The sequence below is a fragment of the Pseudonaja textilis genome, chromosome 1, assembly GCF_049901715.1.
Source record: "Pseudonaja textilis isolate UNSWEBS1 chromosome 1, rPseTex1.2, whole genome shotgun sequence".
Lineage (NCBI taxonomy): Eukaryota > Metazoa > Chordata > Lepidosauria > Squamata > Elapidae > Pseudonaja > Pseudonaja textilis.
The window spans coordinates 165685877-165702801 of NC_141990.1; the positions used below are offsets into that span (position 1 = coordinate 165685877).

Here is a 16925-nt window from a genome sequence, read left to right on the forward strand (position 1 = left end):
TCCGGTGAATCTCTTGCCTGTGCTGACAACTGGAAGTGGAGAGGATGGCTGGGCCGGAAACGATCCCGAACGCCAATCTCTTCTTCTTTTGAGGACGCCCCTCCTTTTCCGTCCGGCTCAGCCGTTCTCCTTTGTGGCTGCCGATAGCAACGTTGGCCCAAATGGCCTGGCGTGTTTTTGCCCCGACTTTCACTCAGCTGCGTTGGGAAGGGCCCGGCCCGGTGATCGCCGCTGACGGGTCTCACTTGCTGAAGAGTCGGCAGGTGGCAGAGTGGAGCCCGCCGCGCCTGCTTTCCGAACCGAGGAGTAGCGATGGACCGAGCGAACGTCTCCGGGGAATCCCAGGACTGGGCTGGAAGAAGGGCGTGGCAAGCCGGTTAGGTAGCATTCCTAAGAAAATGAAGGGATGTGGCATCCCCGGAGTCATTGTAGGAATCGAAGTTTATTCCAAAGAAAGTAGGGCACAACTCAAGCAAGTAAACATGACCAGTACAGCAGGCCCAGCGTGCACATTCCTCCTCCCCCCCGCTTTTGTTATTACTTGACTATCCTGTAATTTTAATAGACCTCATTGATTGTTATTGTTTCCCCCCTAAAATTATAGTATCTTGGATTCTTTAGTGCAAAAAACGTTACAGGGAAGTATGGTGATTGCTCCTGTGGCCCAGTATAATAGTGAAGATTCCTACGGTAGTATTTGAATAGTTCTTAAGAGTCCCGCTAGGAACTGGGAGATGTTGAGTTCTAGTCACCTTAGGCATAAAGCCAGCTGGGTGACCTTGGGCCAGCCACTTTCTCTCAGCCCTACGAAGGAGGCAATGACAAACCATGTCTGAAAATCCTGGCCAAGAAAACTGCAAGAACTTGCCTGTGCAGTTGCCAGGAGTTAACATTGGACTCAAAAGGCACAACATGCAAATACATACAATTGATAGGCTGCCACCTGCTTGACTGTGCATTGTGCACCCAACAATCATAACAATCCGGATTAGAAATAATTATGTAACACTGGCAGTTAACAGTAAATACAGAGATAAAAACAAAGAAATTTTGGAACAAGATTCATATTTTAACACAGAAAATTCTTAAAATGAAGATAAAGATGAAACCAGAAACTTTTCTTTTGGGATTAATGGAAAAAGGCTTAGGAAAAAAAAAAGGGGAGCTTTGATATTATATGAACCACAGTGGCGCAGTGGTTGGAGTACAGTATTGCAGGCCACTTCTGCTGACTGCTGGCTGACTGCAATTTGGCAGTTCAAATCTCACCACGCTCAAGGTTGACTCAGCTTTCCATCCTTCTGAGGATGGTAAAATGAGGACCCAGATTATTGGGGACAATATGCCGACTCTGTAAACTGCTCAGAGAGAGCTGTAAAGCGGTATCTAAGCGCTATTACTATTTCTATATGTTGACGGCAGCAAGACTACTATATGCACAAAAATGGAAGAACGTTTCGATTCCTACCATGGAGGAATGGCTGCAGAAGTTGATGGAGCTGGCAGAGATGGCTAAGTTGACCGTTTTGATCAAAGAAAAGAATATAAGCACTTTTGTTGCTACATGAAGACTGTGCTTAAGGTGGAAAAAAATGAAATTTTGATTTTTGGTTTTACTGATTAGATTGATTTGTTATAGAAAAGGCTAGTTTACATTATGGAAAAGTAAAAAGTTAAGGTTCGGTGTAAATGCTTTATTCTACTGCAACAGAGGGAATCTGAAGCCAACACTTTTTTTTCTTCTTCCCCTCCCCACTTGCTTTTGTATTTTTGTATTTTATAATTTAATAAGATGTTTCAAAATGAACAGTAAACACAGAGAAATAAATGCTACTGTATCCAGTGATAATCCTTGAAAACCTGTTTAGAATGGTATTTTGAATAGAAGCAGTGCAGTTAGACCAAATAAGAATTAAATAGCTACCACAAAATAAATATTGGGATAAAATATTCATATAAACTCTCAAAGTGGATATACTAAAAAAGCCCCATAATCCAGCTGCCGATAGGCTTCTATTTCCAAAACATTCGGCAAAGTTTTCTTTGATTAAGCATCTCCCCCAAATAAGACAATCTTTGCATATTCCAAACTTAATTGATTTTATCTTATTAAATGATTGATCTGACTTGTTCTTCAAAAATGTATTTAAAAGTAATGTGAGAAAGTTTGCATATCAATAAATATAGTCACTTTGGTCTTGAAAAGCTGTGTTGCTTGCTTTGTTAAAAGCTAGCTAGGATCTTAACACCTAGGTTGGTGGACATTCTCTCCCTCCTGCAGATTTCATCATGGAACTGTCAGTTGCTACCCCAGAGCATTTGATCATTCCCTAATGGGCAGAGAAGTGCCAGAACTGTGATGCAAGTTCATCGGTGATCATGCAAATTGGAATATTAGTGATGGGTTGACAGTAAGCTTCAGTTCAAATGTATATGGTGCTTGGAAAAGCAGAAATTAGAAATCAAGTGTTACCCAAAGAGACACTGAGAGAAAATGATAAGAATGTTAAGGGGATTGAAGAAACAAAGTGTTAAAAGCAAAATCTTGGATTTAAAGTTATAACAGATGCAAATTAACTTTGAAGAGTGCTCAATTTTACAACTTGTTTTAATATGCAGATTTTTATTACTTTTCTGTGTGGCAGACTGCTCCCTCCCAGTTTCTGGCTACAACTTCATATCTAAAAGATAGTGATAACTCGATATTGACCAAATTTGTGTTCTTGCAAGGATAGTATTTTTAAAAATGAAGCAAATAAAGCATGCAAAACTTTCACTCTTGATGAATAAATGTTTCATTCATTTCTACTTTGCTGACCTAAAAAAAAGTAATGCCCTCTCCGTTCTGATTCATTTAGACCACAGTTCACCATTATTATGCGGTGAATACATTCATTCCTTAATGATGATCTTTTTAGCATCATAGGCTAGTGGGCAGATGTGCCAGAACTGTGATGCAGGTTCAGCAGTGATCATGCAAATTGGATTCTTCCACTAATGGGAAACATGAGTATGAACCTGATCAGAAAATAATATTAGCATCTCCTCTGTGACTCTTCCTCTGTATAATCCTTTTCTCTAGAAATGTGACGTACGTGGCCTATATATTTTATAAACCATGGTTTATGTAGTTTCTTGGACAGACGTAGCCAGTTTATAGTTTAGCAGAATGTAATGAATGTAGTAAACTTTATAATGGTGAAGAAACATGTTTCTGAATATTCTAGAAGTTAGGAGAAAAATGGCTGGTAAAAATACATGTTTGTGTTTTGCTTGATATTCCAATATTCTTAATTATTTGGTCAGGGTGTTATACTTGATACATAAAGACAGCAGAATTGAAATTACATACAAATATCCACAACAAAAAGTATCATGAATTCAATGGATACTTACCCACTTATCATTTAATTTGAATTTAATATAACAGAATGAGAGAATAAAGAGTTGGAAGGGACCTTGGAGGTCTTCCAGTCCAACCCCTGCTCAAGCTGGAAACACTCTACTGTTTCAGACAAATGGTTGTCCACTCTTCTTAAAACCTGGTGGAGGACATACAACTTCTGAAGGCAAGCTATTCCATTGATTAACCCTTTTAACAGGAAATGTCTTATTTCTAGGTTGATTTTCTCTTATTAATTTCCATGCATTGTTTCTTGTTCTGCCCTTGGACATTTATTTTATAAAATTTATGGAATCCTAACCATAGTTTGGTGTAACTAGAAACTGGGGGATCGTGAGTTCTAGTCCTGCCTTGGGCACAAAGTTAGCTGTGATCTTGGCCTCTCTCGGCCTCTCTCTCATGTCTGAAAAACCTTGCCAAGAAAACTGCTGGGATTTGTCTGGAATCGTCTCCGAGAATCGGACACGATTAAATGAAAGGAGAAAAAAAATCACGGTTAGTCAAAAATCAAGCTTAGAGAATTGGCGTCTATTCCTAACCAATATTTACAGACAGACGATCAAACGGCTATGTTAAGAATAAATGGTACGTTTTTTCTGAATGCAAACCGAAAGAGGCGGCTCAGATTGAAGGCAAGTACGCCGACCGGCCGTAGATATTGTCTCCATAGAGGAGCCTGTATTCGTAGAGATAGAAACAAGTTAGAAATACCCTTGACTAATGATCCATTGTATTATTTTCTCTCTTCCGAAGCAAGTTACATTCTCTAAATCTTAGGTCAGGTTGTACAGCAGCAGCATTGTGTGTCCATAACGCTGTCTGGGTTTCTTCTTATTTTGATGGGACATGTTAGCGACGCGCCCCTTTCTTTTTCTCTTTCTTCCTATCTCTATGGCTGTCCTCCCCCTTGGCTAGCTTCTCTGGAGCGTCAGTGCTCACGTGCCCAGGACGAGTGGAGGATCTTCGTAGATTCAGAGTTGTGTGAGGAAGGGGTGGGGAAGGCTGGGGGTGGGGGTTCCTTTCTAGGGTTAGTAATACCTAAGATTGGGAGAAGGGAGAGGAGAACATTGCAGGGAAGCAACAAGAGAAAGGGGAAATCAATGTAGGGTTGTAAGCCTACGCGATTTCTTGGCTGGTAGCTATGGTAGTCTCGTGTTGCACTAAACCACGGTGTCTTGCATTAAACCACAATTAGGAGATTCCAATACCAGGTCATAACGTGTAATTTGCAAACTACATTAGGGGTTAATGCAACGCACCAAGCCAAACAAAACAAATTTAATAGCGACTACTGAAGATATCTTGACTCCGTTTAACCACCTCTGCTCTTCTGTATTTCAGGATTTATCCGTCCATTACTCTTACTCTTTCCAGAACGCACCAGGCAAGCTTACTTTATTATACTTTCATACGTTTCATAGATTTTATTCTCCTAGTGTCGTTTGAATATGGTAGTGTTGAAAGAAAAATCCGGTTCGGTTTCAAACTGGGAGAAAGGTGCTGCAACTAAAATGGAGACTGATTGAAAAGAAAGACTTGTTTATTGATGAGCAGAACAGTTCTGGGACAGCTGACAAATTGGTTTGATAAGTACATGGATTTTTACAGGGTTTTGAGATGTGGCATATTTCTTTCTCTGAGTGGAGGGCTTCTTACAGTAGTATTTTGACTTTTTACATTTTTATGCTACTATGGGCTTTACACTAACCTGTTAACATTTTCAGAGCTTTTGTTATGTGCATTGTATCTTAAATATTGTTTCATTTTTTTTAAATGTTGCACTTTTGAGTGCTCTCCTGGTAGAGCACTGACAAATTGTTTTCAAAGGCATAATGCAATTCTTAAAATGTATACATTTGATTATGTGCAAAACTACAGGAGATCCTTCTTTTGGACTATAAATCTTATTAAGAATCTGGTTCAATCTTTTTAATTGCATGTCCTAAGAATTTATGTTTTGGTTCTAGGACTAGGATCCCAGACAGATTAACTGCCTCTGGTTTGTTTGTAATGAGGATTCATAAAGTTAGACATACAGGTAGTCCTCGACTTAGAACAGTTCACTTAGTGATTATTCAAAGTAACAATCGCACTGAAAACGACTTAGGACCATTTTTTACACTTACAATCTTTGTAGAATCCCCATGATCATGTGATAAAAATTCAGATGCTTGACAGCTGGTTCATACTTTTGACTGTTTCCCAAGGTCATGTCATCACCTTTTGCAACCTTTTGACAAGTAAAATAAATGGGGAAGCCAGATTTACTCAACAACCATGTTACCAACTTATGAGCTGCAGTGATTCACTTAACAACTGTGGCAAAGAAGGTTATAAAATGGGGCAAAATTAACTGGAATGCCTCATTTAACAACAGGAATTTTGTGCTCAATTGTGCTTGTAAGTCGAGGATTACCTGTATTATGGTTCTTTTGTATTACTGAATCCTTAGTATGCTTCATTTTATCCCTTTTGAGTTAATAACTATAGTAGTTAAAATTGATTGAATGATGAAAAACATATCTCAATAACCAAGTCTATATCTTTAAAGTTAGGTAGAATTTTACTAGTTGCATCTTCTTCTATTATTGGAATATGGCCAAATAAGGAAAATTGGCTGCACCTTTCTTGCAAATCAAAAACTCTGAGAACAATTGATAACTGGTAATAGCATGATACTTTTGCCCACTGTTAATCAAGCCATAACTAACTCAATTTTCCAAATGTTCTATGTTCCTTAGATACATCAAAACATAAAAGTAGCCACATGGGATAGGTTTACCCTAAGTAGAATATTAATTTTTGGTCCAAGTGTCATTGGGAAGATAGCTGTAGATTGCTCATAGATGCCTCAAGATTTCCCCTTCCTTTCTGTCCTTTGTGCTACCTAAATGGGAATGCTGGATAAGCCGTACATGTTTTCTTTTTTTTTCTTTCCATCTTACTCTAGGAAAGAAGTGGGGATTCTAAACCAGCACCTGTTGTGGAATGGATGGCAGAAAGGAGGCTGGAATGTAGCTCTGCAGCTCAAGGTTTAGCTATACTTATCCCTGTTTGGCAGAGTTTAGGATCCTCTGAAGGATCAGGTATGCACTGTTTGAGAGTTTCTGGAAATTCGCTGGCAGTGGGAATTAGGAGCACTTTCTCTGTCTGGTTTGCTAGCTGTGATTTTTCACTCATGCTAGTTGCCTTCTGATACGTTGTTTTTTTCTTTCCTTATTAAATCATTCCTTTGAAAGTGTTGTTTATGGTTTCATGTAACTTCCTTTTTTATAAAATAAAAATAAATGAGAAAACATGCCTGACAAGGCAAGGTTCTTACATAAAGAGAGCAAACTTCACTCCCTTCTAACACTAAGGGTGTTACCCAGAGTGATAACAAAATGTCTGCAAGCAAACAACCAAGCTCAGAGAGCATCAAGGATTCCATAATTGGAGTAACTGTCAAATGATTCCCATTTTCTTTATATTTTTTCATATGTATTTATTTTATGAGACTTCCATGCCACTCCAACCATCAACTGACTCTTGAGTGGCTAACAATCCTACCTTCCATTAAAAATGTTAAAATAAATCATATCTCCTTTGGGTTGTATATTCTTATACAGGAAAATCCCTCTCAAGGAATGAACCCTTCAGAGCACTGTTAAAATCATGAGGTTTAATAGTTTCCTAAATCTCAATAATGCTAGGGTATGTTGAATCTTCATGGGAATGCTGCTGTAGAGGAATGGGCAGCATCTTCTCAAGAAGACCCAAGTCTTGGAAATCTATAAATAATATTTTTTTAAAAAAGGGAACCTGCTGAGAACAGGAGGTCCCCTAGATATCCATATTCTGAGTCCTGAAAGGCTTTAAGGATGTCAGCTGCATCTTGAATTTGCCCAGAAATTAATTGATAATTAGTTAGCATTCTTGCAGTGGTGATGTTAAATGGGCGTACTCATGACTGCTGGAGCTGCTATATTCTCAATGATGTTAGCTTCTGAATGCTTTTTAAGGGCAGCACCATGTAGGGTCCAAATTTATATGTATATTTAATGTTTGTATTTTGATTGCATTATTAGATTAATAACTTTTACATTCTTTGGAATATGAAAACTAGTCAACAGCTGAACATAGTACCCGGAATATGAGAGTGCATATCAATAACCATATTCGAACAATTACCATAAATTAATAACTTTACTGTGTGTGTGTGTGTATATATAAATAAATAAATACATTTAGCCTGGTTTTCATCACTAGAGTACAGTTGGGAGTTCAGTTTTCAGGGTGTGCATTTTTATTGTCTTCTTAATGGAATGAATCTGAACTAAAATTGAGTAAAGTTGGACAAGAATAAATCTTTATTCTTGTGAATGAGTTTCACATGAAAGGTTTTTCAGTTCTGTATCTTTCCCTGGTTTGATAGGCAAAGAGATGGCTTTGGTTCCTTATGACAGCACAGCTCTTTGGGGTATGCAGAAGTTACATAAATCTTCCTCTACGTTCTGTTTTGCCAACCATACAATTCACATTAAGCAGAATTGGACGCAGTTGGGAATAGCTGCTGTGGTGTGGGATGCGGTACGTATAATTTCATTGATTCATTTGTGGAGAGTTGTAATGGTTCACTAAGAAGGTCTGAAGAAATTGGACATGGCCATTTAGCAATTGAACTAATATTTCTCTGTGGGCATAATATTTACTGTATTCAACAAAAACAAAAGTGGCAGAATTCTAAAATGATATAGCCTATTTAACTGAAGCTTTGGAGAACTTTTTCTCATTTATCTTTCCAACCATCTGAGAGTCAAGCTATGCTTTCTAGAAAAGAGATATCAATTATATAGGGAAAGAAATAGGTAATAGATTTGAACTGCCAGGTTTAGGGATAATAAGAGATAATTTGCATTTAATCCCCATGGCAGATGGCAATTATCTGTTTTATTTGGCTTAATCCTAGTGGACAGTGCAGTTCTTATCTAACCTTATAATATTGTGTGTCTGAGAGCCTCTGGCTGAGTGGTTCATCCAAATGTTTTGCTAAGGTTTTGATAGGGAACTTGACATTTTCCAGATTAGCTAGATTACAACTCTCATCAGCCCCCAAAATGGAAAAACATCAGAATGAGGAAGGCTGGTGTAGATTTTCCATTCCTTCCTACTATAATTATCTTTCCATCCTTTCCAAAATTTCCAGTGGCAACCTTTTTTGAGAGGATAGTAATATAATTAATTCTGCGTATATCCAGAATTTTGTAAACCACCTCCAGTTCTCCTTCTACTTCTGGAAGGCTACTGAACTATTGTAGGAATGCCTGGAATCTGCACAATAAAAAGTTCTGAAAAATACAAGTATGTAATATTCATGGAATGATAGAATTTGCACATTCCTAATTGAGATTCCTATTGTTTTTTTTCCACTGGAATTGGAGCTTAGATTTAAAGTCTTTCCCTAACATGGAGCTGAATCTGTTTCTATTTCCATTTTCAACCAGCAATCACCAATAGCTGAGATCAATAACAGACCCTATAACTTGCCCCCAAAATCTTCCTTCAGATAGACACCAGGAGACTGTGAGTTCTAGTCCTGTGACTTTGGGCCAGTCACATACACACAGCTCACTCACCTTACATAGTTGTGGGGAAAATAGGAGGAGGAAGGAGCATTAGGTATGTTTTGTGCCTTGAGTTATTTCAAAATAAAGATGAAGTAAATAAAACAAGTAAAATATGATTTTTTTAAAAAATGATGTTTAGGCAGAGGCGTAGGCTGGGATTAATGTACTTTATTTTTTGCACTAGAAGATGCTTCAGACCAAAAGACACACCTAGCTTTTGGGGAGGAAAACAAGAAAAAAAAATCTGCCTCTGCGTCCCAGCAATTTGCTGCTTTGCAGCAAAAATCAAACAGCCTGGTCAGCTTCAGCACAGTCTAATTTAGCACAAGCAGCTGATTGGCGGTTGGATCAGCCTCCTGGAATACTGCCGATCAGCTGTTCCAGGCTGAACAGCTGCCACTCCCCATTGCCGCCTCCACATGCTCCATTTTCGGCCTCTGTGTGCCTCATTTTCAGCCTCTGTGCGTCCTATTTTCAGTCTGTTCCAGGCGGTGGGGATCACTGCCCATTGCTGCTGCCAGGAATGGGCTGAAAATGAGGCACATGGAGGCTGAAAATGGGGTGTGTGGCTGTGGTGGGATTCAATTTTTTACTACCGGTTCTGTGGGCATGGCTTGGTGGGCATGGCATGGCTTGGTGGGTGTTGCTTGGGCGTGGCAGGGGATGGCTACTGCAAAATCTCCATTCCCACCCCACTCCAGGGGAAGGGTACTGTAAAATCTCCATTCTCTCCCCACCCCACTAACTTGCTTTCCAGCTCCGTTCTGTGCAGGCCAACAAAAGATCCAGCCGATCAGCTGGAACTTGGGAGGCAGAGAATAGATAGGGGCGGGGCCAGTCAGAGGTGGTATTGTGAACTACTCAAAATTTCCGCTACCAGTTCTCCAGAACTGGTCAAAACCTGCTGAATACCACCTCTAGTGCGCGGAGGTGGCGATCCCCACAGCCTGGAACAGCTCATTGGCAGCATTCCGGGAGGCCAATCCAACTGCCAATCAGCTGCTCATGCTAAATCAGGCTGTGCTGAAGCTGACCAGGCTGTTTGCTGCAAGGAGGCAAATTGCTGGGAGGCAGAGGCCTAAGGGTGGGGGCTGGCGGGTGGGCAGAGCTTCGACAACATTTGCTCTATAAGACGCACAGACATTTCTAGCCACTCTTGGTGAGGCGGTGGAAAGTATGCCTTATTCTGCGAAAAATACAGTAGTTATCTGTCTACTTAAAAATAATTTAATTATGATGATACAAAACATGGCTCTCCAAGAGATACTATAGCTTACTTTGTGGAGGTAGTTCTTAGTTTGTCATCTGCTTAACTTGTCATAACATTGTTACAGAAATTGACAATGTTCTGACAACTGTTAACACCTAGTGTTGAAGACACTTGGTTAATAAGTGTCAATAATTTTCTATTGCTGAAAAATAGTTCTCTAAAGTTTGAAAATTAAAACATTACAGTATATATTTACTAGAATTTCTATGCTGTTATAGAGGCTCATTTCCTATAAATGGATCTAGGATTATAGCCTTATGGAATATTCTCATTTATATTCTTGCTGCCTTGCTAAAAGTATTTATTTGGGTATGAAAGAAAGTGATAAAACTGATATCTATTTCTGAGCACTGAATTATTTGGTCTTCAAAGATATCCATTTAAAAAAAGATTAGTTAGAACTGCATTAAGAATAAATTTTGGTCACTGTGGAAATTTTTAAAGATATTCCTTATATAGCACTATGATATTAAGATAAGAGATAAACTTTATTGTCACTTTATTGTCACACATTAAAAAATGAAAGTCTGATGCCCGCTCTCAAAAGTGTGTGTGTATGTACACACGCATACACACATATAAATGCATGCGATATATAAATATGAATATGTATGGTATTCAGCTTCCCACGTTATTCTAGTTGTGCTTTTAAAGTTGTAGCAACGTTTCGGCAGAATCTCATCTGCCATCATCAGGCTTCAGTATTGTGTTCATCTGTGAGTCAGACTTTCACAGCCGTTTCAGTTTTAAATTTGGGGCTAGCCTACTGCTGTGCCAGAATGGTTTTTTCTTCATCCTGATTGGTTGGGAGTCTTGGTCTGTGTTTATTGGTCTTGGAGTTTGCTGTGTTTTGCTTGATTGGTGTTTCTAATATCTTCTGTCTGTTTTGTGGCTTTTTTTGTCTTGATTGGCTGGCAACATTGTGTTCCTGTATTGGAGGCTTTTAGTGCAGCTTGGCTCTGAGTAAATGGATGGCTATCATTTGTTAGGAAGCTAGGTTTCATCTGGGTGCCTGGTTGGGGTGTGTTTGAGCTGGAGGTATCATGGGGGATCTGTTTGTGCCCAGGTGTTTGCCTGGCTTGTGGTGTGGAGATTTTTTTTGTTTGTGAGTGCAGGCTTCCAAATAATTGACAGTCTGGTGGAGTCATCTCTTCTATTCATGCTTTCGGGTCTTTTTTCAATCTCTATGGCTTCTCTGATAATTCTGTGGCTGGGGTTTTCTATAGTGGCTAGGGTTTTGGTGCCATTGAAGTCGATGCTATGACCTGTGGCTTTCATGTGTTGGACTAGTGAGGAAGTGTGTTCCAGATTTTTTACTGCATTTTTGTGTTCGTCCAGGCGGGTACTTATTCTTCTAGTGCCACGGAGTTTATCTGTGCTGGGTGGCGGTGGGATTGGGCATTGAGGTAGTGGTTGGTGTGTGTTTTCTTCTGGTATATGGTGTGTCCTAATGTGCCATCTGTTTTTTTGTAGATTGGTACATCTAGGAATGGTAGTTGTTCGTTTGTTTCCGTTTCCATGTGAACTTGATTTTGGGGTGTGTGCTGTTTTGGTATGTTAGGAAATTGTTTAGGTTTTCTTTTCCATGGGGCCAAATCACAAATGTGTCATCGATGTATCTTAACCATAGTTTGGGTTTGTGGGTGGCATTAGCTAGGGCTCTGGATTCGAATTCTTCCATGAACAGGTTTGCAATGACGGGTGACAGTGGTGATCCCATAGGGGCTCCTTCAATTTGCTTGTATCTTTGTTCTTTGTATATGAAATATGTGTTGGTTAAGCAGTGTTCTGCTAGTTCCATGAGGTGTTTAGCTGGTTGGTATTTATTTTTGATGATTTCAAGAGTTTCTTTTATCGGGACTTGAGTGAATAGTGAAACCACGTCAAAACTTACAAGCAGATCTTCTTGTTTCACGTGTAGATCTTTGATCATTTCCAAGAAGTGGTATGAGTTTTGTACATGTGAAGCTGCTGCTTCAGCATGGGTCTGTAGCTGCTTTGCTAAGTGTTTAGCTAGGTTTTTTAGTGGTGCTCCTCTGGAGCTGACTATAGGTCTGAGAGGTATGCCTTCTTTTTGTATTTTTGGGAGGCTGTATAGTTTGGGGCATCTGGAAGATTTTTCTCTTGGGATGATCGTCTGTTGGATCTCTTTGCTCATGTGGCTGGTTATAATTTTCTTCTTGGTTATTTTTTCCAGATATGTGGTTGGGTCCGTGTTTTATCGGTTTGTATGTGGAGTCGTGGAGTAGGTCTGTCAATTTTGTTCCACAGTCTTTTCTTTCCATTACTACTGTGGCATTACCTTTATCTGCTGGAAGTATGATTATGCTGTTGTCATTCCTTAGGGCTTTTAGTTTCTCTTCGTGCAAGTTGCTTTTGGGTGGTTTGCTTGTGCATAGGATGTTAGTAACTTGGTGTCTTATTCTATCAGCTTCATCTGTATTTAATTTAGTTAGGCTGGATTCTACTGCACATATGATGGATTCTGTGGGAATTTTTGGGGGTGCTGTAGCATAATTGAATCCTTTGGTTAGGACATCTGTTTCTGTTTTGGTGAGTTCTCTGTTCAAAACGTTATATACTAATTGTTTCAGGTGTTGTTGTGAATTGTTGGGGGCTTTCTTGTCATGTTCTAATTTCTTTAGTTTCTTCAAGAGTTTGTCATTTTTGTAAGTGGTTTCAGTTTCAGCTCTCCAAGTTGTAAGTTGTTTTATCTTGTCCCAAAGTAGAGGGTGGATTTTGCTGCTCAAGTCCAGATGTAGTGTTAGCAAATCTTTGTTTAACTGATCCAATTGGAATCTCTTTCTGTGGAGCTCATTCCTGAGTAGAGCCATTTCAGTTCTTTTCAGGATATATTTAGTAGCTGCTGTGCTGTGATGAAATGTTAATTTGAAGCAGGTTGGTGTTGCATTGTTGTCTCTGCAGCTGTGTAGGAATTTGAGGTCACATAGTATTCCTGCTCTTTTAGCTTCCAGCTTCTCATAGATTTTGGTCTGGCTGTTTATTTCCTCTCTGTAGAGGTCTGATATTTGTTTTCTTAAGTTTTCACAGGTATTTATATGTATGGTATTCAGCTTTGTTCGGGTATTTTCCTACGTCATTATAATTGTGCTTTTAAAGTTGTAGCAACGTTTTGGCAGAATCTCATCTGCCATCCATTTACTCAGAGCCAATTCGCACTAAAAGCCTCCAATACAGGAACACAGTGTTGCCAGCCAATCAAGAAAAAAAAAAGCCACAAAACAGACAGAAGATATTAGAAACACCAATCAAGCAGAACACAGCAAACTCCAAGACCAATAAACACAGACCAAGACTCCCAACCAATCAGGATGAAGAAAAAACCATTCTGGCACAGCAGTAGGCTAGCCCCAAATTTAAAACAGAAACGACTGTGAAAGTCTGACTCACAGATGAACACAATACTGAAGCCTGATGATGGCAGATGAGATTTAAAAAGCACAACTATAATGATGTGGGAAAATACCTGAACAAAGCTGAATACCATACAAGTACCCACGAGAACTTAAGAAAACAAATATGAATATGTGTATATATACATACATATATACACACACATACATGCACGCGCACACATACACGTGCGTGTGTGTGTGTGATCAATCACAAATTTTTTAGAATACATAGTAGAAAATCTACATAGTGTGTAGGATCCCTGACAATAACTGTGGACCCTGGTCAAGCATATGCTATATCCTGAATAGAAAGAAGTGAACTAATAATCTGTTCTACCACTCTCTCATAGCCTTCCTGTCCGAAACAGTAATACCTCCAAACCACACAGTAATGACAGGATACTTTCAATCATCCCTCTAGAACAGGGGTGTCAAACTCTTGTCGTCATGGTGTCGTCACATGATCTATCGTGACTTTCCCCCCCTTTGTTAAACCAGGCATGGACATGATGCATCTGGCCTGGGGGGCACGAGTTTGCAAATTTCATCTGCTCTAGAAAGTGGTAAGCATCAGGGAAGCAAGATGAATTTTGTATAAATTAATTCTTTCCTGAAGAAAAGGTGCTTGAACAAACTAACCCTCCAACATATGCTTATACTTAATCATACTGTCAAAATGTCATAAAGAAATCAAGTCATTTGTACTTCTTACATAGCTCAGTAGAAGAGTATATCACTTACTTACAGGTAGCCCTTGACATGATTGCAATTGGGACTGGAATTCCATCACTAAGTGATGCAGTCATTAAATAAGTTGAGTCTAATTTATGACCTTTTTTTTATCCTGGTAGTTAAATGAATCTGACTTCCCCCTTTAACTTTGTGGGAAGCTCCCTTGGAAGATCACAAATAACAATTATATCAGTCCCAGGATGCTGCTACCACTGTAAATATATACCATTTGTCAAATACCCAAATTTTGATCATGTGGCTGCAGGAAAGTGAGGACCAGCCGTAAGTCACTTTTTTCATCACTTGTGACTTGGAACTGCCAATAAACAAATGTTCATAAGTCAAGGACTATCTGTACACCAGAAGCGCAGGAATAGATGACTATCCCCTTAGCCCTCCTCTTACCATTGGGAAGGTGACTTCTGCCTGCGTTCTCATTTCAATTGGGAATTTTCTATCTTTCACTCTTAAAAAATAAAAACTAGATATGCACATTTAAAAGCCCCAAAATAAAGATAATAATAAAAGCTCTGAGATTCAGCTGCCACTTCCACTTGATGGCTTGAAAATCACATCTTGTGCTTAAAACATTTTTACAAGCTTGTCATACGGGTGACAGAAGAAATGCTATTATCTGACTGGACTTGTATCAGTATTCTTAATTAGATTTTTTTCCCCCTCCTGACCTAGGCAGTGGTCTTGTGCACTTTCCTGGAGACAGGAGGCATTGATCTGCAGGGACGCAGGGTGATTGAGTTGGGAGCTGGGACAGGCCTCCTTGGAATTGTAGCTGTGTTACTTGGTAAGTTACTCTGGAAACTGGAGCTGGTGTAGGCTAACAATTCATTTTGGTGTCTAACAGGGATCTCAAATTGTATAGTTTCCTTTTAGCTTTATTAATATTAATGGAACAAAAAGGATGCACACACTTATTTTTGAGTTTTCCTAGAATATTGCTTAACTAGATTTATTCTAATAAGGATTCTCTTTACAGTCCTCCGTGTTTCTCTTCTTAGGTGCTCAAGTTACAATCACAGACCGAAAGCCAACATTGCCCTTACTTGAAGCAAATGTGCAAACTAATTTACCTGTCAACCTTCAGTCAAGAGCAGTAATAAAGGAACTTACCTGGGGACAAGATTTGGCAGACTTTTCTCCAGGAGAATATGATATTATCTTGGGTGCAGACATAGTTTACCTAGAAGAAACATTTGCAGACCTTCTTCAGACACTGAATTATCTCTGCTCTTTTGAGACTGTAATCCTGTTATCATGCCGCCTCCGCTATGAGCGGGACCAGAATTTCCTGAAGATGCTTAGAGAACAGTTTACAGTGCATGAAGTGCTCTATGACCCTGGTAATGATGTGCATATATTTAGAGCACAGAGGCATGTCCTGAAGGGAGATTTGTGATTGGTCTGATCATGAATTCTTGCCAGCTCATGTCTTCTCTTTCCTTCTCATTGCCCCAATACTTGGATCAAAACCTTCCATACAACATCTCATGAGAATAAAGTGAAACTAATCTATTTTTTGTTATTTGGAGTTAATTAGGCTGAGTTTCCTATAAATACTGTCTTCTTGATTTACTCATTGTTAAAATAAAGAATTAATCAGGTGAGCCATCAATGGATAGCAATCTATCAATTTATTTTTGAAGAAATAACTGAAAAGCTGTATATGGTCACAAGATAAATGGGCTAATTATCCACATTCAGTACTTCTCTCTGTTTCAGTCAGCTGGTCAATTCATAGAACTTCCTCAGTAAATACAGGCGAAAGCAAAAGGGGACATATATTTGAAAGAAGAAATTGTTTCAGGAAAAAGGCTTGGGATAAAGATGGGGCTTCTCTTGGATGAGTAACATGGGATGTCAAAGAAATGTACAGATAGCCCCCAAGTTATGTGATTACATTTTATGACCAGTGGCAGCATCCCGTGGCCACATGATAGCATTTTGTGATTTTTTTTTTGCTGCTTTCCAGCAGAAAATGTCCAAACAGGGTTTGCACTTCAACCACTTAATGATGTCATGATTTGCTTAATGACTATTGTAAAAAGTTGTGCATAACTATAACTGGTGGCGGTAACTGCATGGACAGGTCATAACCTTTTTTTAAAGCAGATCAATACTTTGAATGGTTGTTAAGTGACTAGCCATTTTTTAGAATTGCTTTTCACATTACATCATTTCAAACACTTTTATCATCAGTTACACTTGTGAGATTGGGAACAGTTTCATTTTCATGAAGAACATAAAGTACACACTTGCAAAAATATTTTAGCTTAGTTATCTCCCAGTTATTGTGCACACACTTCCTTCAACTTTCTGTCCAAGGTTTCCAAGGATTCTTTCAAAGTGTCTGGCTAGGTGGTGCATTCCCAGAAGGGTCAAGAGGAAAAGACAGTTGTTGATGAAATTGAATATTCTTGGTAATTATTAAGGCAAGTCCTAATCTTTAGAAACCACATTTGCAGTCAATAAATGCAGGCAAA

The 16925-nt window shown here is 39.1% G+C and overlaps 1 protein-coding gene across 4 annotated transcripts; it reads left to right on the forward strand.

Moving 5' to 3' along the window:
- The first annotated feature begins 103 nt into the window (after positions 1-103).
- Positions 104-16141, forward strand: METTL21A (methyltransferase 21A, HSPA lysine). Of its 4 annotated transcripts, XM_087919663.1 has the most exons (8): positions 1475-1582; positions 2282-2411; positions 3431-3569; positions 4745-4787; positions 6354-6489; positions 7818-7972; positions 15118-15229; positions 15444-16141. In XM_087919663.1, exons 5-8 carry the CDS (start codon positions 6396-6398, stop codon positions 15839-15841), a joined length of 759 nt encoding a protein of 252 aa, XP_087775789.1. In that variant the 5' UTR covers positions 1475-1582; positions 2282-2411; positions 3431-3569; positions 4745-4787; positions 6354-6395; the 3' UTR covers positions 15842-16141. The 4 variants fall into 4 exon arrangements, with proteins under 4 accessions (XP_087775788.1, XP_087775789.1, XP_087775786.1 ...); XM_087919662.1 differs by lacking the exons at positions 2282-2411; positions 3431-3569 and having other exon boundaries at positions 104-1582; XM_087919660.1 differs by lacking the exons at positions 1475-1582; positions 2282-2411; positions 3431-3569 and adding an exon at positions 4296-4379.
- Positions 16142-16925: the final 784 nt, after the last annotated feature.